The sequence below is a fragment of the Brassica napus genome, chromosome C9, assembly GCF_020379485.1.
Source record: "Brassica napus cultivar Da-Ae chromosome C9, Da-Ae, whole genome shotgun sequence".
NCBI lineage: Eukaryota > Viridiplantae > Streptophyta > Magnoliopsida > Brassicales > Brassicaceae > Brassica > Brassica napus.
In genome coordinates, this window is record NC_063452.1 from 23497979 (window position 1) to 23525137 (window position 27159).

A 27159-nucleotide genomic window follows, 5' to 3' on the forward strand; every position below is an offset into this window, starting at 1 on the left:
AAATCGGCCCAAGCCGAGAACAGATCCGAAAAACGGAGCCACCAAAGACGTCAAAGTCCATGCCAAAAGATCTCTGCTTCATCAATCGACAACCACACTTCCAATAACGATTTTCCTGCAAGAATCACCAGGCACCCTTGATGATAGAAGGAAGCTTAAAAATGCAACAACTCTACCCGAAAGAAGGAAAGATCAATCGGAAATTGGAACAAAGGCGACTGCGCAGCGGAAGTCGAGACGTCAGAGATCGAACCAGACCGGGAAAGGATCCTGGAGAGAGGCCGTCGTCATCACCGAGAAGTAAGTGAGACGCCGGAGCTAAGAGCCAGTGAGAACGCCAGAGAAGAACGCCTACCACCGGAGCCAAAAGCCGACCAGTCTGTTCTAACTAAGCAACAGATGTCGGAACCTCATCCCCTACAGAGGGGACATATCGCCGGCCACAACCGCCGGACGACCACCGAGTCGGACGCTCTCTGAAAGATACAGGGAGAATTAAGAGAGAGAGCCCCGGTTCTAAAAGAATTTAATTAGCAAATTACATTACAAAAGTGAAGCTATGTATCCTGAAAAATATATCTTGCAAGACGAAACCTCTACGTACATTTTAGATTTGAATCTAATTAGCGAAAAACTTTTGTCTTTTTTGTTTTGATTTATTCCTAGTTCAACCTAAGAATTTTGTTGGGTCTTGGAATATATATATTTATACACTATCTCATTACTTGCTCTCATGGGCTTTAGGTTTTTTTTTGTCATCTGAGAATAAATTACAAAATCAAGTCCCTTTACAATGATACCCAAAGGCAGAAAAAAATGCAAAGATCCAACTGGGTCCATAAACAAAAAATGTCAAAAGGATTCGGAAATGACACGACAATACAAATACTAGCAAGTGCGGGACACGTGTAAGAACCTCAGCGAAGGAGACACGTGTCGCAGCGATCGACCACCGTCATCACCGCTTGAAAATCGCCGCCGGGACAACTTTTCGTTGATCCACCAGAAACACCGAAACATGATCTCAAAAAAAGGAGAACTGACTTAAGTAAAAAAAACACAATATGAGACTTTTGCCGTCGGATTTCCACCACCTGAAAACTCACATTGACCCTGACTATAATGAAAACATTCGATGTCTATATTGAGACATGCATTCTCCTTGACTAAAGTCAGATGGGTAGAAAGTCGATAATCTCATCAGTTTTGAATGGTCAAACTGAGAGAACGAATCGATGGGAGATAAAGAAGCAGCACAAATAAGTAGTTCAATGTTCACCTCATTAAAGCGGTCGTAGAACTCTTGGAGCTGCAAATCCAAAATTGCATATAAGCATTTAACCTTATAGTGATGTTCATTTATGACTCCTGTTTTTTTCCTTCGCCTTCTTGTGTCAAGGAAATCTTCCTTCATATCAAGCTCTTCAATACTATGTTTCTTAGAGAAAGAAGAAACTTTAAGCATAAGAGAATTCCATCCATCATCTCTAAACTTCTGCAACTGTCTTTTCGTTGATGCTACTATGGACATTGCATTCAAAATATCTTGATCTTTGTTTTCAAGGGCCAATGATAAAATATTTGTGACTCCTAAAAAGTGAACCACCACTTGCAAATAGAACACAAAATCAAAGTTATCCACATAACTGAGGAGACCATATGTTTGACGTCTTTTTGAGTCATCTGCGCCATCCTTCTGAACACATTCAAGCACTTGAACGATATAAGAAAAACACTCAACCACACGCAGCAAAGTTCTATAGTGAGAGCCCCAACGAGTCATCCCTGGTCTTTGAACAGAAACATCTTGATTTAACCCTTTTCCAGTTTTGTGTTCACCATCATTAACTTCTTTCTCAGTCATTTCTTTGTGACTCTCTCTAAGCGCATCCTTCCTTTTACATGAAGTTCCCACCACATTCAACAGCAGAGAAATCATATCAAAGAAGCCTCCAACAACAAAATGCTTTTTGGCAACTGCCACAACAACTAATTGAAGCTGAAGAACAAAGCAATGAACATAATATGTTGATGTGCTTTCCTTTGAGATTAATGACCTTAGCCCATTGAACTCACCCTTCATGTTACTTGCATCATCATAACCTTGCCCTATCACCTTCGTAATGCTTAATCCATACTTAGAAAACAAAGAATCAATTGCAGATTTCAAAGATGATGAAGATGTATCACTTACATGAGTAAGACTTATGAATCTCTCTTTGACTATCCTACTCTTTTCCACATACCAAAACACAACTGCCATTTGTTCTTTATAAGAAACATCAGCAGACTCATCCACCAACAAACCAAATACATCATGATCAATTTCACCAATAATGCTTTTGATTAGTTCCTCCCAAAACAATGGACAATATCTTTTTGAATCTTTGGAGAAGTCATCTGATTGTTTCCAGGAGCATTTCTTAAAACAACCTTACTCACATCTTCATTTTGCTCGACAGTGTATTTCAAGAGTTCAACAAAGTTACCATTATTACCAGTTTCTTCTTTCTCTTCATGCCCACGAAAAGGTAACCCTTGGCGCAACAAAAATCTTGAAGCATCAATGGAAGCATTTAATCGAATGCGATACTTATTTTTCATGATATCATCTTGTTTATGCAAAGAATGCTTGATAGACTGTCCTTGCTTCATCAAGTTTTCACACTTCATTGCTGCATTGTTGTGAAAACTGTTAACAGCTCCTACATTTTCTGAAATATTTTTAGCTTTATTCCAGCTAGAAAAATCGTCAATGGTCCATGCATCATTTCTTCCACTTTTACCAGCATTGTTTCTGAACAAGTAACAATATAGACAAAAGCTGCATCTTTCTTCACACTTTATTCTAACCAATTTAGAAACTGATCAAACCAAGCAGGATTAAGGCGTCTTAGCACGCCTCCTATCATTGATTGTTTGAAAATATGACCATGAGGTTGATAAAGACCTCTCATAAAATATTTTTGGATTACCTCATTCGTTTGATTCGCATTATATTCTGATATTTTTTTCCGATCAGCAGAAGGATCCCATGGTAGATTATCTAAATTATCTAAATCACTTATGATGATAGAGATGATGATGGAGGTGATGATGGAGCTTTTCTTTTCAAATTTATCAAAAATTTCTCCATATCTTCAACTGAAAAAAATGACAAACCAACTGTTAAAAAATCAATTGAAGTATGCAAAATATAATATAATTAATAATTGAATAATATACAACATTCAAAAAGTTACGTATTAAGAAAAACTTATAACCTATACAATATTCAAAACTTCGTCTAATTATAAAGTAGAAAATATTACTACTAAAATAAATTAGTTGGATAACTAGATCACTAAAAGCGAATTAGATTTTGTTTTTAAAGATCAAAAGAGGCTTGCCTGTTTTGATGGCGATTGATAGTCTGGTTTGCTTGATATTTTCTTAAAGAAGATGGCAAACGTTTTCGATAACTAGTAAAAGGTACAATTTTCTAACCTAATTTTATTTGGGCTTTAATTATTAGTTAAATATACTTGTAAAATACGTGGGTTAGTTATTGGGCTTGTAGTAGAATTTTCTATAATTAATACTAAGAGAGTTAGTGGGTTTAAAGATCAAAGGTGTGTCAAAGCCCCAGTTCTAAAAATCGGCCGCCTAGGCTAGGCGGCCGCCTGGGCGCTACGCGTCACTCTTCCGCTCCGATTTATGCCAAATCGGTTAAAAAAATTGGATATCCGATTTTTTTCCGCCTAGACCGCCTAAATAACCGCCTAGCCGCTTAGGCGGCCGCCTAACCGCCTAGGCAGCCGTCTAATCTATTTTTTTATTTTATTTTTATTTTTAATAATATTTTTATTTATTTATTTTATCTAAAATTTTATAAATATCATTTATATTCATAATTTTGATAAAAAAATTACACTATATTAAGTTTGTATATTCTATTTGTGTGTTTTATACAATTTTAAACATGAAAATGTATTAATGTTATACACAATTAAAGATTAACATGTTTTATAATATAGTAAACAGTCTAAAAATTCCGCCCCGCATAATTTCCGATTAATCTCCGATTTTCTTTTTAGGCGCTAGGCCCAACCCGACCGCCCGACTAGCGTCTAGCGCGTTTCCGAACAGGGGTCAAAACTATATTAAACGTGATTCAATCGTTCAATATTACTGAATGTGTATATATTAATTTTTAAAAAAATAAAAGGTGTGTCACCTGACACCCCATTGACTAACATAGGTTCGCCTCTGGAGTCTGGACTATATCCGTCGAAACCGAGAATAAAACCAAAAAGAGAAAAAGTAAAAGAACCAAACCCCTAGCCAATTGATCTTCACTTTGTAGAGATCCAATTGCATGCTTCAAAACTAAAATACAAATAAACGAAAATAAACGACGCGAAGATCAGAAAGAAACCGAGCTAACTCGGAGAAGAGCCAGACGACGCTGAAAGTATATGTATTTCCCTCGAAGAGTACCGTGTATATCATTGACAATATATAGTACAAAGTAGTTGAGAGATCACAAGAATATACTCTCGTATCTTCAAGAATATAGGAGAATAATATCTTAACTATACGCAGATAGTTATCTCATCTTATCTTGTATAATACCCTCCCGCAGTTGGAGCGTGGGTTCGCGCACGCCAAGACTGGACCTGAAGCTTGCTGCCTACGAAATCTCTTACTTGAGATGGGAATACCTCTTACACAAGCAACCGTCGTATATTGCGACAATGTGGCGCTGTCTACCTCTCTACAAATCCGGTCTAGCACCAACGGACTAAGCACATAGAGATTGATATACACTTCGTGCGCGAGAAGGTTCGTATATATTACTAAGGATCCCTTCTAATATCCGATGTGAGACATTTATCCCTAATACGCCCCCTCGAGATGATGGCTCTTTGAGCGTCAATCTCGGAATGTTCGAGCAAGGATCGATGGGCCGAATTTAGGCTGGATTGATAATGGATCGGATTGGACTGCATGGATCGGGCTCTGATACCATGTTAAGCTAGATGAGCTTCCAACCTAAAACCAATCTAGCTTAACATGGTATTAGAGCCCGATCCATGCAGTCCAATCCGATCCGTTATCGATCCAGCCCAAATTCGGCCCATCGATCCTTGTTCGAACATTCCGAGATTGACGCTCAAAGAGCCATCATCTCGAAGGGGCGTATTAGGGATAAATGTTCCACATCGGATATTGGAAGAGATCCTTAGTAATATATAAGATGGATGGGTCACTCCACTTATCACCAATTGGTTTTAGGTTGGAAGCCCATCTAGCTTAACATGGTATCAGATGAAAGTATAAGATGAAAGTAGATGTATTTCCCTCGAATAGTACGGTGTATATCATTGACAATATATAGTACAAAGTAGTTGAGAGATCACAGGAATATACTCTCGTATCTAGGTGAACGCAGATAGTTATCTCATCTAATCTTGTCTAATAGACGCCACTAGAAGAGACACTTTGATCGACATCGCCGAAACCAAACCAAGTGCCAATGAATCACCACGAAGAGATGTGATTCACCGGAGCCAAAAGCCAAACATCAGCACCAAGAGAACATCACCAAGAGAACATGAGAACCGTCAGAGCCAAAAAACCGTCCACAACGCTGGGTAAATAAAGCGCCGGAAAAATCTCCAGAAAAATGATGAAATATTTGCTCTCTTTCTATTTGTCTGAAAGATTTGAAAGAGTCGAGAGAGAGAAGACCCCGTATCATGAGCCAACATGAAGGATCTGGGGTTGCCACGTAACAGGTATTTTAACTTTACATAATATTAGTTATAAATTTAATAGTTTTTTTTTTCTTTTTGTAAATTTGTTGTACAAATATACCGTAAATTAAAGAACCAATTAGTAATCATATGCTTTATCACAAACAATCAAAGTAAGCTCACTTCAAATGTCAGATGGCGGGTATAAAAGTTGTAGGACCATCTACAGATAGCTAATTGACAATCCCTATAGAGTAAAAGAGAAGGATGGTAATAAATGCGAAGTGTATAGAATCACTGTAATAAATGTGTACATACTAAAATGGATATTTGTCACGTATAGAAAATTTTTCACTCAAATTCTACATAAATATGTTTACACTATGTACTTTACGTTTTTTAATATAAAACTCACATGTATGATTCTTCTTTACGTTATTTTTACTGTTTACGAATAGAGCTAGACAAATTATTCATAAATTTTGATTCGATTCGTTATCATTTTGATTCGAACAGAAAAATCTGAATATCCGTTACTCTACGAAGCAAGTCAAATACTAAAATGCAATATCCGTAAAAAAAGTAAATCACAAATATCAATATTGATAGGAACGGATATCCAATTTGATCTGTTATATGCATATATATACATATATTTAAAGAATTGTATATAAGTTATATATTATAGTTTATATAAATTTTACAATATTTTTGTTTTTAAATAATTTCATTTTAAGAATTTTATTTTTCATGTATTATTTTGAAAAAATGTCAGCTATATTAATTAACAGTATCTTTATATATTTATCAACCATCTTTATATACTTTTACATACATATACATGTGCAGATGGACGTGAGCACCTTATAACTAAGTATTTACCACAACTGAAACATCTAATTTTTTTGGAAGTTAAAATATTTTTTTTCTTAATGCTTCTTTCACTATCGACCAAATTGTAGTAAAATGATTTTTTTTTTTTTTAAACTATTATCCATTTAGAAACTATAATATGAAATCATTGTTTCGACATCACGACTATGTAAGATTTATAACATGAAAATAAACAAATAATAGTAATTTTTGATTATCACAGGAAAAAAAACCAAAAAATCAAATATTTTAACCGAACAAACCAAATAAATATTTATTGAAAATGATGGTTATATTTTAGGAGATTAAAAACAAAAAAACAACCTAAAACCGAACCGATATCCAGATTAAACAGATTAATCTCTCCTTATTAAAAAAATAAAGAAACTAATGTTTATGTTACTTAGAGGATCACAGCGCTACCTAGTTTGGTTTTAAATTGACAACCTATGTTTATGTTACTTAGAGGATCTTAAGACATACTATTCTGCCCGAATTTTGTATTCCTCATTCGCTACTCCAAGCATGGTTTTTCTATATTCTTTTGGTCACATGGTTTTTCTATATGTTCATAATTACGTTGTTTTTGCTGCAATTCTTGGACATTCTTTGATACCTCTTCAGTCTTACTCGGCATAAATTCGCTTTGACTAGAAGTCTTTGGTAGTGTCCATGCTTTTGTTACTTTTTCTGCTTTATTTTTTTTTCTTCCTATTAGAATCGATAGTGAAGTGATGTTGTAGCGGATAAATAATATAGTGGTTATATAGACACTCGGCGAAGTGAGGTTGTGCACACTGTTACATATAACTTTATTGTTGTTTAAGATACATAATACCTTGCGCTCCAAGATAAAAACACTTCCTATTTATTGGCAGATAGATCTACATTCCGCCGTCGCCTCCTCGTCCACTACCACCTCCACCTCCTCCGCTGCCCCTACCTCCTTGTCCGTGACCCCCTCCGCCTCCTCCTTTGTGTCCTCCCTGGCCACCACCGCCGCCTCCTCCTTTGTGTCCTCCCTGGCCACCGCCGCCGCCTCCTCCTTTGCGTCCTCCCTGGCCACCACCCCCGCCTCCTCCTTTGCGTCCTCCCTGGCCACCACCCCCGCCTCCTCCTTTGTGTCCACCCTGTCCTCCTTGGCCACTACCACCGCCTCTCTTGTGTCCTCCTTGGCCACCACCACCGCCTCCCTTCTGTCCTCCTTGGCCACCTCCTCCACCTCCCTTCTGTCCTCCTTGGCCACCTCCTCCGCGGCCCTTCTGTCCTCCTTGGCCACCTCCACCGCCTCCCTTTTGTCCGCCTTGGTTGTATTTGGATTCATCCTCTTTCCCGCCAATGACTTCATCGAAACCACCTATTCCTTGGTTGAGCTCATTCTTAGCGTTATGTGCTTCTTCGAAAGAAATCTCTCCACCATGTTCACAGTTCCCGTACTTACATGATGACTTTAACTCGTCTACTTGGTTTGCACCAGCTTTATAATGTGAGAAAAAAAACCCGTCAAACATATCATATTGATACGCATAAAGAAGAAAATGAGCCAATTGTGTACGACTCTAACCTTGTTTTGCGTCATCGACGGAAGCAACAGCTGTGGCGGCTAAAACAGCCGCTAACAAAACACACCACACTACAAAAGCTCTTGTATTCATGATCTTCAATGTTTTGCCGCATGCAAAATTACACACCCAGCGTCTTCGTATTTATAGTTGCACCGTATCCTTAACGAACAAGCAATTAAGAAACGATATACTAAAGAAGAACCAAGCGGTGAAAAATCCTGAGGGCACATCATGACCATAGCGTCTTACTTGTCAGTTCGAAATTTAGCCTGTAAGCTTACTTCAAGTCTGGAGCAACACGTACGATTTCAGGTAGCCACGTACCAAGTTTGGCGGGACTACGTACTTTTAATCAATATATTGTAAATCCTTATGGCAAAAGACGAAAACTAACTATTAAACTATGTAGCTTCCATAGTTACTATCTGCATGTGCTAATGGTGACACGTATATTCTGATGTTCCTGCGAGTTGTGCATGACATTGGCTCATGATGTTGGCTCAATCACGAGGTTCATCGTTGGAATCGGATTCTCCTAATCTTACCAAATATCGTCCAAAGCCTTCAAAGGGTGAGATAAACACAACAAAAAAGAGCTCATCATCTAATCACTTTATTCGGTTGAAATTATGCAAAGTTTCGAACAACCATTTTGTGATGTTACCATATCTCCAAAGTTCTGCTCCTCCAAAGGTAAATTAATACCCGTTATATCACTTCCTCTTCACAAGAATCTACCTTCAATAGTTATTTTTTTTTTAATAAGTTTAATTTTTCTTGGATGAGAAGTTGAAGGTTCAAGGGCAATATCGTCAAGTATTTCCTACACAAAGAGCCAATTTGTTTATGGAGAAAGCTTGCTGCAACAGATTCAGGCTATAAGATGGATGGACTTAACATAAGGAACAAAAATTTACTCAGTTATGCTAAAGAAAGATTATTACTTGATACTCATGTGATGAGTATCGTGGAGTAGGAGTTGATCATGGAAAATTACCATCAAACCCTAACGCTTTCGCTTCAATGCTTCGAAACTCTCTCTCGAATTGGAGAACAAAGGCAAACTAAAAACCAAGGAAATTTAAAGCCATATTCATAAAGTCATTTTCTTTAATCAATTTGTCAAAAAAAAATTTGTAGGGAAAGAAGGAAATTTGGTTGAAGTTACCTGTGAAAAAATCAGAATTAGTTCCAATTACCTGTGAATGTCTTCTCTGTGATTAATCAGAGAGTTTTTGTTTGATATTTACGTTAATTAAAAAAATTGGGATTGTGCAGGAAGGATTTGATCATCATGCAGAGAAAGGATATGTGATGCTAACTTATTGGATACTAGAGGAGGAGCCTTGTATGCTTCATGCAAATGCTTTCACATCAAGTTGGTCTTGGAAGGCCTTGTCTTGAACCAATATAAAGAGGTATCAAATATATATTATTTTGAAATCTGTGATATCGTTAGGTGCTTGTTGTGCAAGAAAAGCATTTGTACTTCGTCGAATACAGGACTATGGAAATTACCAACGGGATTTTTTAATGAAAATATGAATTATAAGAGATTTTCTCTGGCGCTGTAAGAGAAGTCAAGGAAGAAACAGGGGCAATTAAATTAAAAAAATCATTAGTATAAATCTTAATTTTAGACTTAAAAATCCGCAAGATAATAACCATGTATCGATGTTGTGTTCTTTAGGTAGATAGAGCGTTTCTAGGGGTTATAGCTCTCAGACATGCACACAACGTTGCGTTTTAGAAATCTGATCTCTTCTTCATCTCTATGTTGAAGCCACTTTCTCATAAGATCATCATCGACAATCTTGAGATCAAACCCGCAAAGGTATTAGATTCTTGCAGTCAGATCACAAATATAACATTAAAAACAGGATCATTCGTTCTTCATCCCAAGTGATAGGTGACTGCTTTTGTGTTTTCCAGTGGATGCCACTGGTGGAGTTTGTGGAGCACCAGATGATAAAAGGAGACAAAATGTTTAAGTGAGTGATTGAAATCTGTGAAGCAAGATTGAAACATTGTTACTGTGGTCTTTCTCCTAATAGAATTGTCTCTACTTTTGATGGCAGGCCTTCTCTCTACTACAACGTTGTTCATGATGATGATCCTTCACACTCCAATTGTACAGCCGATTTTTATTAATAATCGTACCGAATCAAAAGTTAAGTGGTTAGATGTTGTGTAGATATACTTATTCCCATGTAATGTATCTTGTTATTTGAACATTCTGTTCAAAAAAAAAACGAACATTCTCTCAAGTATAGTAAATACTAAAGATAGTAATAGCTCTTCTGCCAAATCCATGTCCCATTTCATATTGTATTTGCGATTCCCACACAAACATTAATGAACATTCTTTGGTTGATTCCATTTTTCACAGACCGGATGATCTTCATCGTATTCCATTTCTGAAGGGAAAATACAATGCAACGTTATGTATATAGTAGCTAGATCATCAAATCCGAAAACTGAGCTGGATAAAACTTGCAAATGCGTTACGTCCATGAGGAACTTGAGGACTTGTCATTTAGGAGAAGTATCCAGCATGAATGTAAGTAGATTCCACCACACTGGTTTATCTGTATACAACTCCACATATAATACCCGATAGAAGATACCTCCACTAGTATATGTAACATATATGCAGTATGATCCAGCATCAATAGTACAAAGACAATATAATAACAACATATACAATGTAATAAGAAATTAATCAATGGTAGTGAGTCAGTGTAGAGATAATGGTGTGAACTTGTTGACAAAATTGTGTTCTTGTTTCTTCTCAAGGCAACTATCATCTTCTCTGAGTTCACACTGCTGATTTCTGTGTGTAATTAGTAATTAGTATTGGAAAATCTAAATAATTTCAGACAGTTGTTTGCTTATGGATTTGATATGGACATAGATGTTGTCTTATATCCTAAGGTTTATTCTCGTTCACATTCTGTAGCTAATATTAGTCAAATGCTGGCCTTGGATGACCAGTAATTTAATTTCAGCCACAAGTTTTATTTGTAGATTTCCACATTTTGTAGGTTTGTTATAAGGTCTCAAAATTATAAAGTTTAGTTAAAAGTTTTTATGATCTACTTAATGTAGTATAGTTTTTTTGGATCTTATAATTACACAATGCATGAGTTCTATATATAAGTAGAATGCGACATATCTGATCTCATGAACTAAAACGTGATGTTGACTTGATATACACTTATTGTTTTTATACATGTGTATACCAGCTAATGTAAATACATTCATTGCTGGCATGTGTATTGCAATAGATGGTCAACTGGTTTTCGACTTTTAGTTTACACCTATATATTCCCATCTCAAAAGTTCTTGGATACAACAAAAACATAAACATAAACGCCAATCGCAACTTTCATGTTTTCTATGGGGAAGAAGCGGTCTGGACTTGCGGTGGCGCTTGTATTCTTAGTCTTGGTTCAAGTCTCTGTTTCAGTTCCGTTTATAGTGCTTCATGGAATTGCAGCTTCTTGTTCTCAGGGTAAAGAAGCAAACTTCACGCAGCTTCTCACTAACCTCTCTGGCTCTCCTGGATATTGCATGTAAAATCAACATAACACTCTATTATCTTTCTTTGCTGTTATCTTATGATTACGACTTTGGTTTGATCCAACTGCTATGGAATCCAGAGAAGTTGGAAATGGAAAACGTGATTCATGGTTCATGCCACTTATGAAACAAACGGAAATAGTGTGTGAGAAGGTGAAACAAATGAAAGAGTTGCGTAAAGGATACAACATTGTTGGAAGATCTCAGGTTCTTGATACTTTCTTGAAAAACCCCCAAGAAAAATCAGTTTTTAATCGTTGCCATTCTTAATTTTATGGATGATAATGATGATGAACGGTGAAACAGGGGAATCTAGTGGCTAGAGGCTTGATAGAGTTCTGCCATGGTGGACCTCCTGTTTTCAACTATATATCTTTAGCAGGTCCTCATGCTGGAATCTCCTCTGTTCCTTTGTGTGGTGTAAGCTTTTCTTATTTTCCCTTTAATCTCTAAATCTCTTTTACAATGATTTGATTTTTATTCAATCAGTGACAGTAAATTTCTGTTTTTTTTTTTGGGGTAAAGAATGGATCATTGTGTGAAATAGCAGATAAGCTGATCAAGTCAGAAATCTATAGCGACTTCATTCAAGTAAATATATATCTTCCTCTATATATCAGGATTAAAATTCTTAAGTAATGATTAATTAAACTTTTTAATGACTGCAGAATCATCTTGCTCCTAGTAATTATCTCAAAATCCCTACTGTAAGTTAACTCAATATTGTAAATACTAATTCAACTTGAACAAAGCTACAAAACTGTACAAAATTTTTATTGAGACAATTTTTCAATTAATAATGTGAATAATAATCTGCAAATTTTTAGACCTGTATTTGTAATCCTTAACAATTCCGATTTTTCTGCCTTGGGAAGTTTTCCTAAACCAAAATACACTACTCTCAAAATTTATTAGTTTAGAAAATAAGAATAGAGAAATCATTAGGATATACCTAAAAATATTTTTGTCACAAATATAGACCTTAAAAATAAAAATGACCAAAATAGACTTAAATGTTTTATCAAAAGAAGTAAATATACGCTTATACCATTAACGTTAATTAATCTAGACATTATAATTTAGAGTTAAAAGGTGGAGTTTAGAATTTAGGGTTTAGGGTTTAGAGTTGAGGAGTAGGGTTTTGGGGATAGAATTTAAAATTTTAAAAAATTAAAAAATTTAAAATTTTCAAAATAAAAAATGGTATTTTGGTCATTTTAGTTTTTGAAGCCTATTTTTGTGACAAAATTTTAAAAAAAATATTTATCTGAGATAATTACCCATGAGAATATGTGTGTTACAAAAAAAAAAAAAGAATATGCATATTTTTATTAGATTTTTAACAGAATCTTTGTTTTATTGGTTTTCTCAGGAAATAAACAAGTATCTAGAAAAGTCTAAGTATCTACCTAAGCTTAACAATGAGATACCAAACCAAAGAAACTCCACTTACAAAGAGCGTTTCACCAGTTTACACAACTTGGTTCTTGTCAAGGTTCCATCTCCTCAAATACCATACTCTTTTTTTATTAATTCGAATGAATCCTCTCTTGACCATTCTGTTTTGTTTTAACAGTTTCAAGACGATAAGGTTATTGTTCCACAAGATTCATCTTGGTTCGGGTTTTATCGGGATGGTGCATTCAAACCACTTCTCTCTGCCCAACAGACAAAGCTATATACAGAAGACTGGATTGGTTTGAAAACATTGGATGATGCTGGAAAAGTGAAGTTTGTTAGTGTAAAGGGTGCACACATCATAATGGCTGATCTCGATGTTGTCAAATACGTCGTGCCTGTCCTTCATCGTGATGATTACAGAGTTTAAATATACAAAATGTTGTTATGCTGTTGCACTTTACGAGGGATATTAAACGTGTAACACCACCACATCCACCTTCTCGATTTCTTCATACACAAGGAAACCATCGTGATACTTTTCCAACAATCATAACTCCCTGAGAAACACCACCGACTTAGAAAGATCCTCACCATTCTCCAGTAACACATGAGGACAAAGACCAACACAATCCATCTCTTTCATCAACTTCTCAGCCATATCCAAAATCTCCCTTATCTACAAACAACTCAGGAAACTTCCGCCAACGCCCACAAAGCCTCCTCATCAGCGAGTCCCCGCTTGGTTACAAAGAGACAGAACGATCATCCTCAACACTAACAAATCATTCATCTTTATTGTATCCTTCAACAACGTCCTTGATCAGATCTGGGTTTGCTTTAATCTTGAGAAAGTCGCAAGCTTTGATGTACATGTAAGGACTGTGTCTGTGTCCGGATTGAGTTCCGGCCCATACGAAGAACCTAAGACCCAATTGTGATTGATTTGATATCCCTGGAGATGAAAGCTTTGTGGGTTGAGAATTGGAACGAGGGAAAAAAACGACGACGGATCAGGTGGAGTAGCATCTCTCTAAAATATTTTCCCCAACGTCTCTCTAAAACCTAGATCTAATCCGCTCACCTCTTTGCTCCGGCGGTGGTGGTCCTTAGACCATCGTCGGAGGCTCTTTTTGTCTTTTCCTTATTTGCCTCATCGACTCATCCCTCCTTCTTCAGTCCTTGCCCTAGCTCTGGATCTCGTTCGCCTCCTTAGCTCCCCTGTTTAATCTCGTTAGATATGGAGGGAATGACGTGTTCAGTAGTAGATCTGGTGTGCCGGCGACGATTGGTGTTAGGGTCTGTCGCTGGGGTCGGCTATGTGGGTGGTCGGGATTCTTCTTCCTTGCTGAAGCCCCTTCAGATGATTCGACGGTACCATAGCGGAGGAGAGGTTAGGGCTCGGACCAGCTTCGACCCTGTTTTTCCGCTTGCTCGGATCGCTGGTGGCTGTTGTCAGTTTTTTCCGGATCTAGGGTTTCGACCTTGAGAATGATGGCGCGTGGAGTCCAGAAGAGGTTACAATCCCAGCGGTTCTTCATTGTCTCCCCTCCAGTTTATTGTTGTAAGGTATGTATCTGTTGGCTGGGGTTATTGTCTCAGTTCATGGTCATTCTTGTTCTTTTTGCTCTTGGAGATCCTACTGCTGGTTCTCAGTTGTGGGTACGTGTGGGGTGGTTCTTCTCTCGGTGTTGTCGCCCGAGCTTATGAGTTGCATGTGGCAGCGTCTGGCGAGTTCTTGAGACTTCATCCGCGTCTCATTGGTGAGCTTCGTCTTCCAGAGTCGAGTTCTGGACTGTGGCAGCGTGTTGGTCTCTCTCTTTCACGCAATAAAGGCGTCATCTTTGGAAGTGTGGTCTCAGCGAAAGAGGTACAGTCTGGTGGGTGTGGGCTGGGGTTAGTTTGGTACTCGATATTCTTACTAGCTCGAAGGTCGTCTTTATCGGAGGAAGTGTGCCTGATATGTCTCACTTCCCGTCTTGTGTGGTGGGTTAAAAGGGTGTACACGGTCCCGGGGTTAGGAGGGTTGGAGGCAGCAATCTCCAAGTCACCTTCCCGAACGACGGCACCGCCTATCATTGGACTCCTCCTCGTGCAGCCGGTGAGGCGATGTTGAACGGGTTTGAGGCTCCGTGATGTGTTTCTTTTGGATGGTGTTGATGATAGGGTCTCTCGGAAGCTGTAGGTATGTCCACAGTGCTTCAAGGATTGGGTCGCCTTTCTCTCCGGGAGCTCGCGGCAACCGAAAGCTCAGTCCGCTCACACCTCTTATTTGGGCCGTCGACGCTGCGCTAACTTTGGTTCATGTCTAGGACTTTTCTTCTTTGGTTTTGGAATTACATCTTTTTTAGATGCTCTGTTTAGCATAAGTTAGATTTTCATTTCTGCAAGTCTGCTACTAGTACTCTCCGTGTTTCTGTAAAAAATGAAAAATCTATATATATAAAGTAGTGTTCTCTTCTCTCCTGTGGTGCCACCTAGGATCCAGTTCAGAAAGTCGCTGCTTGAGGAGACGACATGTGTCCTTTTCATCAAAACGCACAGCTTCATTTAACTTAGAATACAATTGATCTGGGCTTTGTGTATGGGCTTACGGAAGCCCTAAACCGTAGTCTTCTCTCCTCTCCCTTCTTCCAATCCAACCTCCCTCAGCTTCCGCCGTCTTCCTCCTCCACCTCCCAGAAAGTGAGGCCCGTTCCAGCCCCTCCGTCGCTTCCGCCGGCAGGTAACTTCGGCAGCTTGAAGGTTCGAGGGCGATCGGAGGGAGCGGGTTGGGGTCTCTGCCGCACACGTTGACGGAGCCGGTGTGGGATACAGTGAAGAGGGATTTGTCGATGATCATGAGTAATCTGAAGCTGGTGGTGTTTCCAAATCCGAATAGGGAGGATTTTGGGAAGGCGTTTAGGGATTGGGATCTGTGGGAACCGTTTTTCTTCAAGCCAGCCAAATTGTCCTCGAGAACCTTGGTATCAAGGCAGCCGAATCGCCCTCAAGGTCCAAACCCCTCGAGGTCCAAACCCTGCTTTTTCAGAAAATTTCCTCTGTTAAATATCTCTCATACTCTTTGATAATGACTTCTTTCGCAGATTCATCTATCTGAATTGAAGTCGGGACAGTGCAGGTAGCGTGTTGAGGCAAGGCTTTTGCGTTTCTGGGAATCCCGAAAGGTTAAGAAGCACTGCTGATAGTTTTGTACAATCACTTGAGGTTTCACATTTTGGTGACAAAGGTCTATACTTTTTTGGATTCGGTTCTTGATATGTTTATATTTGATGTTTTTTTTTCTCACATAGGAAGTGATTTGAGGGAGAAAAGGATGCGAATTTTCCTCAAGAAGGTGTGGTCTGTGGTGGAGCTTTGTCGTACAAAAGTTTCAATCTACAAGGTTCCATGAGAGTTCATCATCACAACCCCAATTCTAGACCGCTTGAAGGTCTTCCCTACAGCTTAAACATGTAATCACAACATGCCATTGACTGAGCAACATAAAGGAGAAAGAGAGAATAACTCAGTGAGTTATGATCATGAACCAAGTTTTAGTGAGGAAGGTGGTGATGGTCACAACGAATCCATTAGCTAAAAAGTTTCCATGGCAGTGATGAAGTTGACTGATAAGATGTTGAAGTTGCAGATAACCGACGTGCCTTATATAGGTGATGATTTGAGTATGGATGGTGGTAGTAGAAGAAAGTTTGCGGCTTTACAGAGAAAGATCAAATGGAAATTTGTTTCTGAAGTTCTGTTTGAGAGAGGTTATCATGTCTCGCCTCAGCTGTCTGAGGATAAGTTTAATGATTTGAATAAGCGGTTTAAGAAGCTTAATGAGAATAGATTTAATATGCATCATGACCTTGCTCTGCAGCATTCGGTAAAGCTAGCGTTTAGAAACATAGATGATCAAGAGAATGATGATTTTAGGAATCATCAACTTGAAAGACGCACAAATAGAAAAAAAAAGACAACATCCAATATCTGATTTGTTTATTGTTTTGGGCCTTTTGGCTCATCAGACCCGAACATTATCTCATCTTTGAGCAATCAAGAATCTACTTTGCAACAATAGTAATAAGATTAACACATCTCGGGTTCTCTCCATTTTTCTCATCAATAATGAATGTTCTTATTTTGTCTGCTTTTGGGTTTGATGCTGTACATATGGTTGAATTTTTTTACAAAGCTTTAAAATTTAAACGATTCTCAAAAGCCTCTTTGTACTTGGATTTAAGAGTGTTGCTCGCATTCAAAACATCAAAAAAAAATCATGTTTCTTTTTTACTTATCTCTCCACGTGCCAATCTTAGTAATCTTGAACCCTTTTTATTTGCAATACCACTCAAATCTCTTTCCTTTCAAATACTAATTGAAGTCCAAACAAAATAAATGGAATTTGAGAAAAGAGATTTATCCTTAAGATTATTTTTCAAAAACTTTATGGAAGTAAATATCCATTCAGGTTCTCAACCACTATAAATACCAACGCCAAATATATTTTATCAAGTGCACAAAAACTATAATATATTTAAAATTACAATAGATACATTAGCTAAAAGAAAATATTATTTTTAAAAATATTATGGATGCATATATAAAAATTAAGAGAAATGTATAAAATGAAATAAAAGTAACAATGACTTGAAGAAAAAATGTATAAGACTGAAAATATTTATGATTTGTGGTCTAAGATATATTCAACTTATTGTCCTAATCAAGGTAGAATAAACATTGAATAATATATTTTATAAAATATAAATACATGAAAATATTTTTAATGGTAGAGTATATTTATAATTTCCAATAATCCGCCAAGTAAAGAAAAAGGAAACATGCATGTATATAACCATGAAAAAGGAAACATGCATGTATGTAACCATAAAAAAAGAAAACTACTTTAAATAACTTAATCAAAAACAAAAAACACATTCAACTAAACGCAGCAATTGCTAAACGCAATGAACATCACAACCTCAAAAGAAAGATGGTATAAGAGCAAAAATCTCAAGACATATATAGTTTTGTACTAACAACTTACCAACCAATTTAATTTACACAGATAGTTCATTTCAACAGTAATCAAAGCAAGCAAATAGCCCTAATCAAAGCAAATATCCCGCGCGAAGCGCGGATCGAGCCTAGTTTGGTATAATAAATTTTAACATTTTACAAAAAAAAAAAAAAAAAAAGTGGAGTAGCATTCGAAGACTACTATTATGGGTTTCATATTCGGCCCATTAACATCCAATTAAGAACCCAATAGGCAATGTCAGCCGCTCATTCTTTCATTGTTGCAGTCAGGGATGGGAGTTAGGTAACCGCTTCGGTTCGGATCGAGTATTTCCATTTAGGTTTGGATTGGGTTCAAGATTTATAGTTTGGGTTAGAATTTTTGTTTTTTAGCAAAATTAGAAAGTTCTTGCAAAAAGCAAATGATCAAACCAAAAATTCATAACTTATAATCTTTAATCATGAAACAAACTCAAAAACATCAATGTAATCACTGATCCTGAATCGCTTAACTCAACCGCAAACAAAAAGAAAAATGTTTGAAGATAAATCATCTGCAATTTTTTTACTTCTCGTCGTTGATAGAGAAAAAAATAGGAAAGAGAAAAACTTTTTGTGGTGCGTGTCTAGTTTGATTAATTTGATTGATATCTTTTGAATTGGTTTTGAAATAATGAATATCTAAATCTTAACCGACTAATCAAGAAAACGTTAGTGATTTTCAGCTCGTTGAAGATATTTTTTTTAAAAACATCAAAAGTTACTTAGTTGGTTAGCAACTTAGCATTGTAATTTGTAACTAATATTTGCTACATTAAATATCTGAATGTCACATCATACTTGACATATAACTTAGGTAGGCCAATGATCCAAAACTACAATGAGACCCCACACAGCCACATTAATTCCAAGCCATCGCTACCACCAAAATCTAAATAGCCTTCTTCCTCTCACGATCGTAAGGCTTCAAAATCCAACCCATGAGCCACTTGACCAGCACGAGGAACCCATGGGTTGATCGCAACGGGCCGGTGAGTTTGGTGATGGTTTGATGATGGCCCAGCCACACGCTCACAGGACGGACACATGATGAGCGTAGTTGGTGGAGTCATTTGGCCGTAAAACTGTGGAGAGAGCTTGAGAGTTCGAAGCTCCATAGCCTCTTTCAGAAGTCGACGATTCTCCTCCGTTAGTTTCTCTACGCATCGTTTCAAGTATTCACAATCCACCTCCGTCTGCTTTAATTTGGTTCTGTAACAAACCAAAACAAAAATCTCATAAGAGAAATTACAACAAACCGAACCAAACAAATAAACCGGTAGGTATACATGTCATTTATTGGTTACCTTGCTCTTCTGTTCTGAAACCACACTTCCACTTGTCTTGCGGTCATGCTCAACTTCTTGGACAGAGCTAGCTTCTGTTTCTGCATAATTACAAAAATACCCTCGTTATATATATCTCTGCGTAGTTTCAGTAACACAATTAATTTCTCTTATGAAATTAACTTACGGGATTGAGAGTGTTGTGTTCTTTGAAAGTCTCTTCCAGAAAAGCAGACTGATCCTTGGATAATCGGAGCTTCTTCCTCGACGTTTCGCCTCCAGCGTCTTCTTCTTCGTCGGTTCCTTCTCTCTCACTCCTCTTCCCGCCGCTTATGGTGCTCGAGATCGTACTGTTGGGAGAAGAAACTCCTGCTTCCTCCTCGCAATCCACCGTTGATGGAAGAGTGTTCACTTGTATTTTGCGAAGATCTGCAAAGAGCAAAACAAAATAAATAATCAGATCTTGAAAATTTCAGAGAACCCTAGTAGAAAGCTAATTAAAGAGAATGTAAAAGATCTGAAATTAAGTACCTGACGTAGAAGCCAATGTTTGGTTCCATGGAAATCTATAGAGGTTGTTGGATATAGACGAACTAGGATTGTTATGTTGTGAAAAACCTAAGCTTAGGCTCAAACCAAGATCTTCTTTTCCCATCATCATGATCTATCCACCAAAACTTTTCTATCTGAGGTTTTCCCGGATTCGTAGCTCGAAATTGTAATATTCTCTTGTGAATTTAGAAGATAGTAGAGAACAGATAAAGACAGAGGACTATAAGGTTTGATCTTTCTGACTTCTGAGTATATAAAGAACTCAAGAAGAAACTCACAGATGAGAGAAATGGTTTGTTTCTATGGAGAAGAAGAGAGAGAGATGTGTGATGATATTGAAGGCGAAGAGGGGATTAAATATAGGACTTGAAGTAATGAGATCTTGTCAGGTGGGTAACTACAATCCATCATTATTGGTGTTATTTTTTCTATTACTTTATCCTCACTTTGTCCCCTTTGGCTTTTGCCTTGTCTTCCTTTTTTTGTACTTTCCCAATCACATTGATTTATCACCCATGTATAATGTTTTAAGATAGCCAATATGTGTTCTGAGTATACATATGCATTGTTGTGTTTTGTGTCGTAAGATTTAAAGTCAGTGTCGTAAAAACCAATAAAACTGTCCTCTCTACAACTGAGAGATTATCGCACCCCTAATTTTAATTTATCTTAATTTATTAACACAACAAGAAACAAACATAGCCGGGCTATGTATGCTCTTATCTTTCGTTTTAAATTGATAACCCTTTATCAAAACAAAAACAAAACGAAAACATGAAGCAAAGTTCTTTTTATAATAAAACACCAAAGTACTTCAAAAAAAATCATAAACATAGTTTAGATGATTAGATACCCGAAGTTAATGAAATTGAATTTAGTGCTTGTGTTTAATCTAGTGCCTCATATTATCAAGCTTCGTGTATTTTATATGCCAAAAACATACAAAATATTTGTTTTTTTTTTATTGGCTACGGGATATCAGGCAGGCTGGGTCCAATCTCCAAGACTCCAACGGTGTAGCCAATTATTTGTTCAGATTTTTATATTAGAAAAATATTCAAAAATCTTTTAACAAAATATATAGTGAAAGAAAAAAATATTCGGTGTTCGATATAATGAGAGAAAATTGACTATTCGAGTGGTTGGTACTTGGTACAAAACACAATCCAAATGAATCTGATTTTCTTCAAAGTTGTAGGCCAATCAAAGGTTATAAACCAATCATATACATGTGAGGTGGATATTTACATATGAATTAACATCCTCATGGTTTCTACTTTCATTCATCACAACAGTGATATTTTCAAAGATATTAATTAGTAGTACCTTTTTTCCGTCATTAAAAGCTAGTAATGTTTGTGCTTTCCCATTTTAATTTGGCACATTTCTACATTTAAAATGAAAAATAAAAATAAAGAGAGCAATATAGGTCAAAAGTGCTTAGATCATCTTCATTTTAAAAGAGAGTTTGAATTAAAACAATACTTCAACCCTATTTCAATTTTCTTTATAATAAAGTAAAAATAGATTTGCTCCATGAATAATTTTTTTTTTTGTCGACAACATTACAGACTCATATTGACTCTGTAAACCACACCGGGAGATATTGATCCATGTGAACGACGAAAGACGTTTGTTTCCTGACACTGCGTGCTAGGTTATCCGCCTTTGTATTTTGCGTTCCTGGTACATGTATAATCTCTGAACGTGTGAAGCTCTCTTTCAGACTCTTGATCTTCCAAATAACTTGCAAAAGCTGGCCACTCTTCTGGTTCCGAAACCATCTTCACCAATTGAGAACAATCCGTTGCAAACGTAACCTGGAATTGACGTAAATTCTTCATACATTCCATAACTCATAGTAGCGCCTCCATCTCTGCATGCAAAGGAGTTAAAGAAGCCCTTACATTCTTGGCTCCCATTAGACCTTCAAAATCTTCTAAAGTACTGAACCAACCCTGACCAGAGAACATATCCCCCTCTTTCCATGATCCATCTGTAAAACACCATCTTCCAGGAATTGACGGCAGAGATGCCTGAACCTGTGTTCCCGTGTTCTGGTCTTTCAAAATCTGTGCCTCTGCCCAGAATGTGGATTCCGTTTCATTTTTAATTAATTTTTTCATTTTTTATTCTAAAATATAATGGGATTAAAGTATCTAACTCAGTTACAAAGTTTTTCAATTAAAAAAAAACATGTTGTTATTAAAGTGTGATCAGTTATCAATCAAAGTAAAATGGTGGAAAAATATGGTGAAAATGAAAAGGATAGATAATAATAAAACTGGAGTAAACTTTTTTATTTTATTAATAGTTGAGGTAAGATTTACTCTATTTTTACTATTTTTCTCACTTTTTAAAATAAATGAAATGAAATCATATTCCACTTGATTGGACGAATGTAGAATAAATTGGTTGAAATAATTTTTCATCCATTTTAATTTACTTTTATTCTACCATACCGTCATACTTTTAGTATTAGTCACTTTGTATACTGTATACAGTAACATGGGATTGAGCATGTGGGTCTTCCCACGTGACCGTTCGTGTTAAGTTTCCATCAATGAAAACCTTGGTAAAATTTTATCAATAAGTTCTTGTTTCCAAAAAAGTTTTCTACTATTTTAAAAAAATTGTGTAACTTGTTATTGATACACAATTAAATTATAATAATTTTTAAAACAATCTCGTGTAAATTCAAACTTTAAAGTTTTAAAGAATGTTAATACACAATGTTGACAAAAAAAAGACTGTTAATGCTTTTTAAATTGTAAATACTTTAACTACATTGCGAACATGTGTGTTAGCTTAGAGATTTTTTCTTCTATTTGAAATTATAAATTTATTATTTGTTCCAATTATTTATTTATATATTAAATATTTAATAGTTTTAAAGTCGTCAAAATGATTAAAACAACATGGACTATAAATTTACAACTAAATTGGGATATTTCACTGTTTTTTTCCTTATATTTATTTGTGGCGATTTCAAAGATAACTAAGTACTCACGGAAAAAACCGTTCAGATACATCACTCTCCTCTTCTAGAGAGAGAGTTCTCTCTCAAACAATCTTACTCTCTTATCTTCAAAAAAATCTTTCAGAGAGGTTAGATCTTGTCTTGAAAGTGAGAGAGACCATCGGGTTTTTTGGGTTCTGGTTTCGGTTTTATCCGACCGGCTCTGACTCCGGCGTTCTCGCCTTCTTCTCCGGCGATGGACGGCCGGCTTTGTTTCCGGGAGGTGATGGCTCCTTCAAGCATCGGTATCGCCGGCTAAAGTCCGGGTTTTTCCCGGCTTCGTTCGATCTACGACTTTGTTCTCCTCTGCCTCACTGCCTCTCCTTCTCAAGCTCCGATGGGTATCGGTCATGCATGATACTCGGAGTTGTAGGATTGATTGTAGGCGGTTGATGCTTTTCGTCGATTCGTAGATCCGCCAGGTTAATCTCCGATGAACGGAGATCTGTAAGCAAAAGCGTGGTGAGTGTGGTGGTGTTTCCCGGATGAGATCTCGATTGGTCGATGGAAGCTCTCTGTGGAAGGGTGATTGGGTGTTAAGAGAGGAGCGTTGTGTTTCTGATTCCGGTGTTTGCGGCGAAACGTCGGTGAGTGAAACCGGCGGTGGCTTCTCGGAATGGCGATGACACGGTGATGACGTGTGAAGGGTAGAGTAACGCGTGTTTCCTCGCAGTTGAGGTTGCAACACGTGATCTTGCCTCGCTCTTTCTCCGACACGTGGATCGCGAGGTGTTCGTGGGCTGGGGTTTTTAGTCTTTTGGGATTTTGGGTGTATTAATTGTAGCCTGGTTTGGATGCACGGTTGGGTTTGAGTCCCAATTTTAGTCTTTTTGTTTTGTTCTTCTTTTGAGTTTTATTTTTTTGGTACGAGCTTTAGTCTTTTTATAATATTAATAGATGAAAAAAAAAGAACTAAGTACTCACGCGCTGTCTAAGAAAGTGTAGAAATGCGGCAATTGCGGACAATTATTGAGGACATAATGATGGTTTTGTGGAAAGAAATATAATGATAGGCGGGTCCCATGATTTTACAAAAGATCCGACAAAATGTCGTAGTTGTGTTCAGTGTGATCTGCTGTCCCACGTGTTCGCTATGCTTGACAACTCGCACTAAGTGCGCGTTGATTCACGCCTGTATGTTTTCTCTTGATCATTTCCTTTTGATTAATAAGGAATCTTTTTTCGAAACTACGAAACAATACTTATATATTTTTAAGTAATTTCTTACATTTTTTTATTGTTAACTAATGTCAAAGATGTGGGGAAGAAGGAGACTCCATTAATCACGTCTTATTCACATGTCCTGCTGCTCGACTGGTGTAGGCGATGTCATCTCCGCACCGAGGTTTTGAATATAGATCTTTATATGAAAATTTTAGTCATTTGCTGGATACTGGAAAAGATTCTAGAGTGCCAAAGGATGTGAGTTGTAGCTTCTCGTGGATCTTATGGATGTTGTGGAAGAACAAGAATGCATTTAACTTCGAAGGAAAAGAGTATGAGGCAGAGGATACGGTCACAAAATGTCGTGAGGAGTCCAGGCGCTGGACTGAGGTTGTGGCAACAGCAAAAGCGGAAACGGGTAATAGGAATCAGAGGCCTAGGGATGGTAACATATGGATAGTACCAAAGAGTGAAAGAGTGAAGTGCAATATTGGAATCTCATGGTCTAAAGTGACGTGTATGTCGGGTTTGGGCTGGATTGTAAGGAATAGTGAAGGTGAAACTTTGCTCCATAGCAGAAGAACTATAAATGGTGTGTCGTCGCTTTTGGAGGCTAGACGTTTGGGTTTAATTTGGGCAGCGGAGAGTATGAATTCTCACAAATTGCAGAAAGTGTGTTTTGAGTTGGAGGACTATGAGTTGGTGGGCTCTGTGAACAAACCTAAGGCGTGGCCAGCGTTTCGGGCGTACGGTGAGGAGTTAAGGGATGTCTTGAATAAAGTTACAGATTGGAAGGTAAGCTCAGTAAAGAGAGTGGCTAAGTAAGATGCTTTTATGATTGCTCGGAGTGTGACAAAAGAAAGGAGATATCAATCATATGTAGCTCAAGGTAGTCCATCTTGGTTAAGGAGCTTGCTTGCGGAGGAAGATACGAGGTCAATAAGAGTATAAGGTGATGTCAACTGGAGGATTTCATTGGAGTGGAAGAATATCGGGTGGGAGAACGTGTTTTAGGCCGTGATCCTTTTCTTTATTTGATTTGGGTTGGTTGCTTGATCGATTTGCTTTAGAGAAGTGGTTGTATTCTTTCTTTCTCAAACATGTTTTTTAAGAGTTAAAAAAAAACTAATTTAAAAGCTGTATTTTCCAAATAATCCGACTGACTTCATTTATTACATAGTATAAAAGTGAACTTGCCTATTTTTAAATATTTTATTACATCTTATTTTTTCATTCTTTCTAATTACTTCATTAATTATATTTACCATAATAATTCAACAACATTTATTTTACGTGTTAACCGGAATATTTTACAAGTTTGAATAAAATTGATTCATTCATGACAAGAATTTAATCTGTTAATAATATTATATTTTTTTTACATAATTAGTTATACATGGGGATCTAATTACCCGTTCGGGTACTGATCGATTTTTTGGATATCAAATTTTTGGATTTAAAATTAAACTTTGTTCGGATATTATAAATTTCGGACGGGGTTCATACTCGAATCTGGATAGGTTTGTAGGAAACTAAAAATATCCAAACAATTTATGTGTTTAGAAATGTCATTAAATAATTTATAAAAAAATATAAAAACTAACATCTACACAGGCGTCCGAACCAAGTTATAGTCACTATTACAACAAAAGTACTTTCATTCTATTCAAATTTTCTTATATTTTTTGCCAAATTTTTTTCTTTTATGTATCTAGAAAAAATATTGTTGCCTTCTGAAAACTCCTTCCGTTTCATAATAAATGAAGTTTTGGTTCTTTGTACCCATATTAAGAAATTATCTTTCCTAAAAAAAAGTCATTGAAATATAATTTAAAACTAATTTATTTAATTATAAACAAAAATAATAATAACACAATTGACTACACAGTTTTTGATAAAATTAAAATTATCTAAATATTTGAAAACATCATCTATTGTGAAACAAAAATAATCACCTAAAACATCATCTATATCGAAACGGACGGAGTACTTTAGAATGTGAATGTGGGTAGACCAACATGACAGCTACAAAGTTGAGTCACAATTGTCAACAAGCAAAAAATCATAGACAAAGGAATAATTATTTTTAGCTATATAACAGTACCAATGTTCGGAATTGTGCTAGGCGTTATTCGGGCTCTCGGTCCGGGTCTAGCGAGTTGCAAAAAAATCGGAGATTAATCGCCAATTGATCGGGGATTAGTTTTGAGTATTTTTTTTCAATTTCTGGTTATGTATAGTTAATAATAAACGATTTACCAAAAACGAAGTGATAGTTGTTATGGTGTAGTGGTCTTATAGCTAGTTTTAATTCGACAGATCCCAGGTTCGACGGCCCGGATGCGCTTTTTAATTTTTTTTGCTTTTTTTCATTAATGGTATAATAGTAAATATCTTTTCTTCTTCCCTGTCGTCTCTTCTCTCCCTATAAACCTAATTACAGCCTTTTTTTATTTTCTCCAGCAAAAATCAACATTTTTTTAACGATTCCCGTTGATTTAACTTCATTTCTTTGTTGCTAGCACTGAAATATGATGAATTCGTGATGAAATTATCGTTTTCGAACACGGAAATACCATAATATGCTGTTTTTTTTTCGACCCAAGTTTTTGGCCGAACAGGGCAAAGTCACAGCGGAGCTCCGGCGCCAAGCGTTTCACCGGCGCGTAATCGGCCGCTCCGGCCGCGTTTTAGAACCTGGAACAGTACATAAAGTAATCATTTTTAATGTTCTGCATTGCGTAGGACTAATAATTGTCGTTCTGCTTAATCATCATATGCTTCATGCATGTTAGCCATACTTGTTCTTTACAGCATTGGAATGTTTGGCGATATTTTATTAGATCCTTTTCTGTTCAAACCTTTTTGGGAAAATTGCCAAAACGGAACAAAAAATAACATAGTTGTCCCTATGGTATAAAACCATATTTGTCCATTTATTC

The 27159-nt window shown here is 36.8% G+C and overlaps 5 protein-coding genes and 1 long non-coding RNA gene across 6 annotated transcripts; 3 read left to right on the top strand and 3 right to left on the bottom strand.

Annotated features, from left to right (window-relative positions):
• Nucleotides 1–1117: 1117 nt before the first annotated feature.
• On the bottom strand, nucleotides 1118–2263 carry LOC106417027 (zinc finger MYM-type protein 1-like). The gene has a single exon (XM_022709344.1). It carries the CDS (start codon nucleotides 2261–2263, stop codon nucleotides 1118–1120), a length of 1146 nt encoding a protein of 381 aa, XP_022565065.1.
• A 5081-nt stretch (nucleotides 2264–7344) lies between these two features.
• Nucleotides 7345–8359, bottom strand: LOC106417877 (glycine-rich protein 5-like). The gene is made up of 2 exons (XM_013872846.3): nucleotides 8176–8359; nucleotides 7345–8088 (listed from the first exon to the last, which is right to left on the bottom strand). Exons 1-2 carry the CDS (start codon nucleotides 8264–8266, stop codon nucleotides 7496–7498), a joined length of 684 nt encoding a protein of 227 aa, XP_013728300.2. The 5' UTR covers nucleotides 8267–8359; the 3' UTR covers nucleotides 7345–7495.
• Nucleotides 8360–8544: 185 nt separating this feature from the next.
• On the top strand, nucleotides 8545–13586 carry LOC106418000 (palmitoyl-protein thioesterase 3-like). Its single transcript, XM_013858691.3, has 11 exons — nucleotides 8545–8869; nucleotides 8966–9594; nucleotides 9867–10010; nucleotides 10109–10167; nucleotides 10255–11751; nucleotides 11839–11965; nucleotides 12065–12178; nucleotides 12284–12349; nucleotides 12427–12465; nucleotides 13131–13253; nucleotides 13335–13586. Exons 5-11 carry the CDS (start codon nucleotides 11567–11569, stop codon nucleotides 13584–13586), a joined length of 906 nt encoding a protein of 301 aa, XP_013714145.1. The 5' UTR covers nucleotides 8545–8869; nucleotides 8966–9594; nucleotides 9867–10010; nucleotides 10109–10167; nucleotides 10255–11566.
• Nucleotides 13587–13694: 108 nt separating this feature from the next.
• Nucleotides 13695–17013, top strand: LOC125592885. The gene is made up of 2 exons (XR_007328612.1): nucleotides 13695–16323; nucleotides 16450–17013. It is a non-coding gene; the product is annotated as an uncharacterized LOC125592885 (long non-coding RNA).
• A 1912-nt stretch (nucleotides 17014–18925) lies between these two features.
• On the bottom strand, nucleotides 18926–20372 carry LOC106416584 (homeobox-leucine zipper protein HAT2). The gene is made up of 4 exons (XM_013857511.3): nucleotides 20014–20372; nucleotides 19670–19911; nucleotides 19504–19583; nucleotides 18926–19408 (listed from the first exon to the last, which is right to left on the bottom strand). The coding sequence occupies exons 1-4, from the start codon at nucleotides 20141–20143 to the stop codon at nucleotides 19108–19110; spliced, it is 753 nt and encodes a 250-aa protein (XP_013712965.1). The 5' UTR covers nucleotides 20144–20372; the 3' UTR covers nucleotides 18926–19107.
• A 4007-nt stretch (nucleotides 20373–24379) lies between these two features.
• On the top strand, nucleotides 24380–25042 carry LOC106417029. The gene has a single exon (XM_013857893.1). The coding sequence runs from the start codon at nucleotides 24380–24382 to the stop codon at nucleotides 25040–25042; it is 663 nt and encodes a 220-aa protein (XP_013713347.1).
• Nucleotides 25043–27159: the final 2117 nt, after the last annotated feature.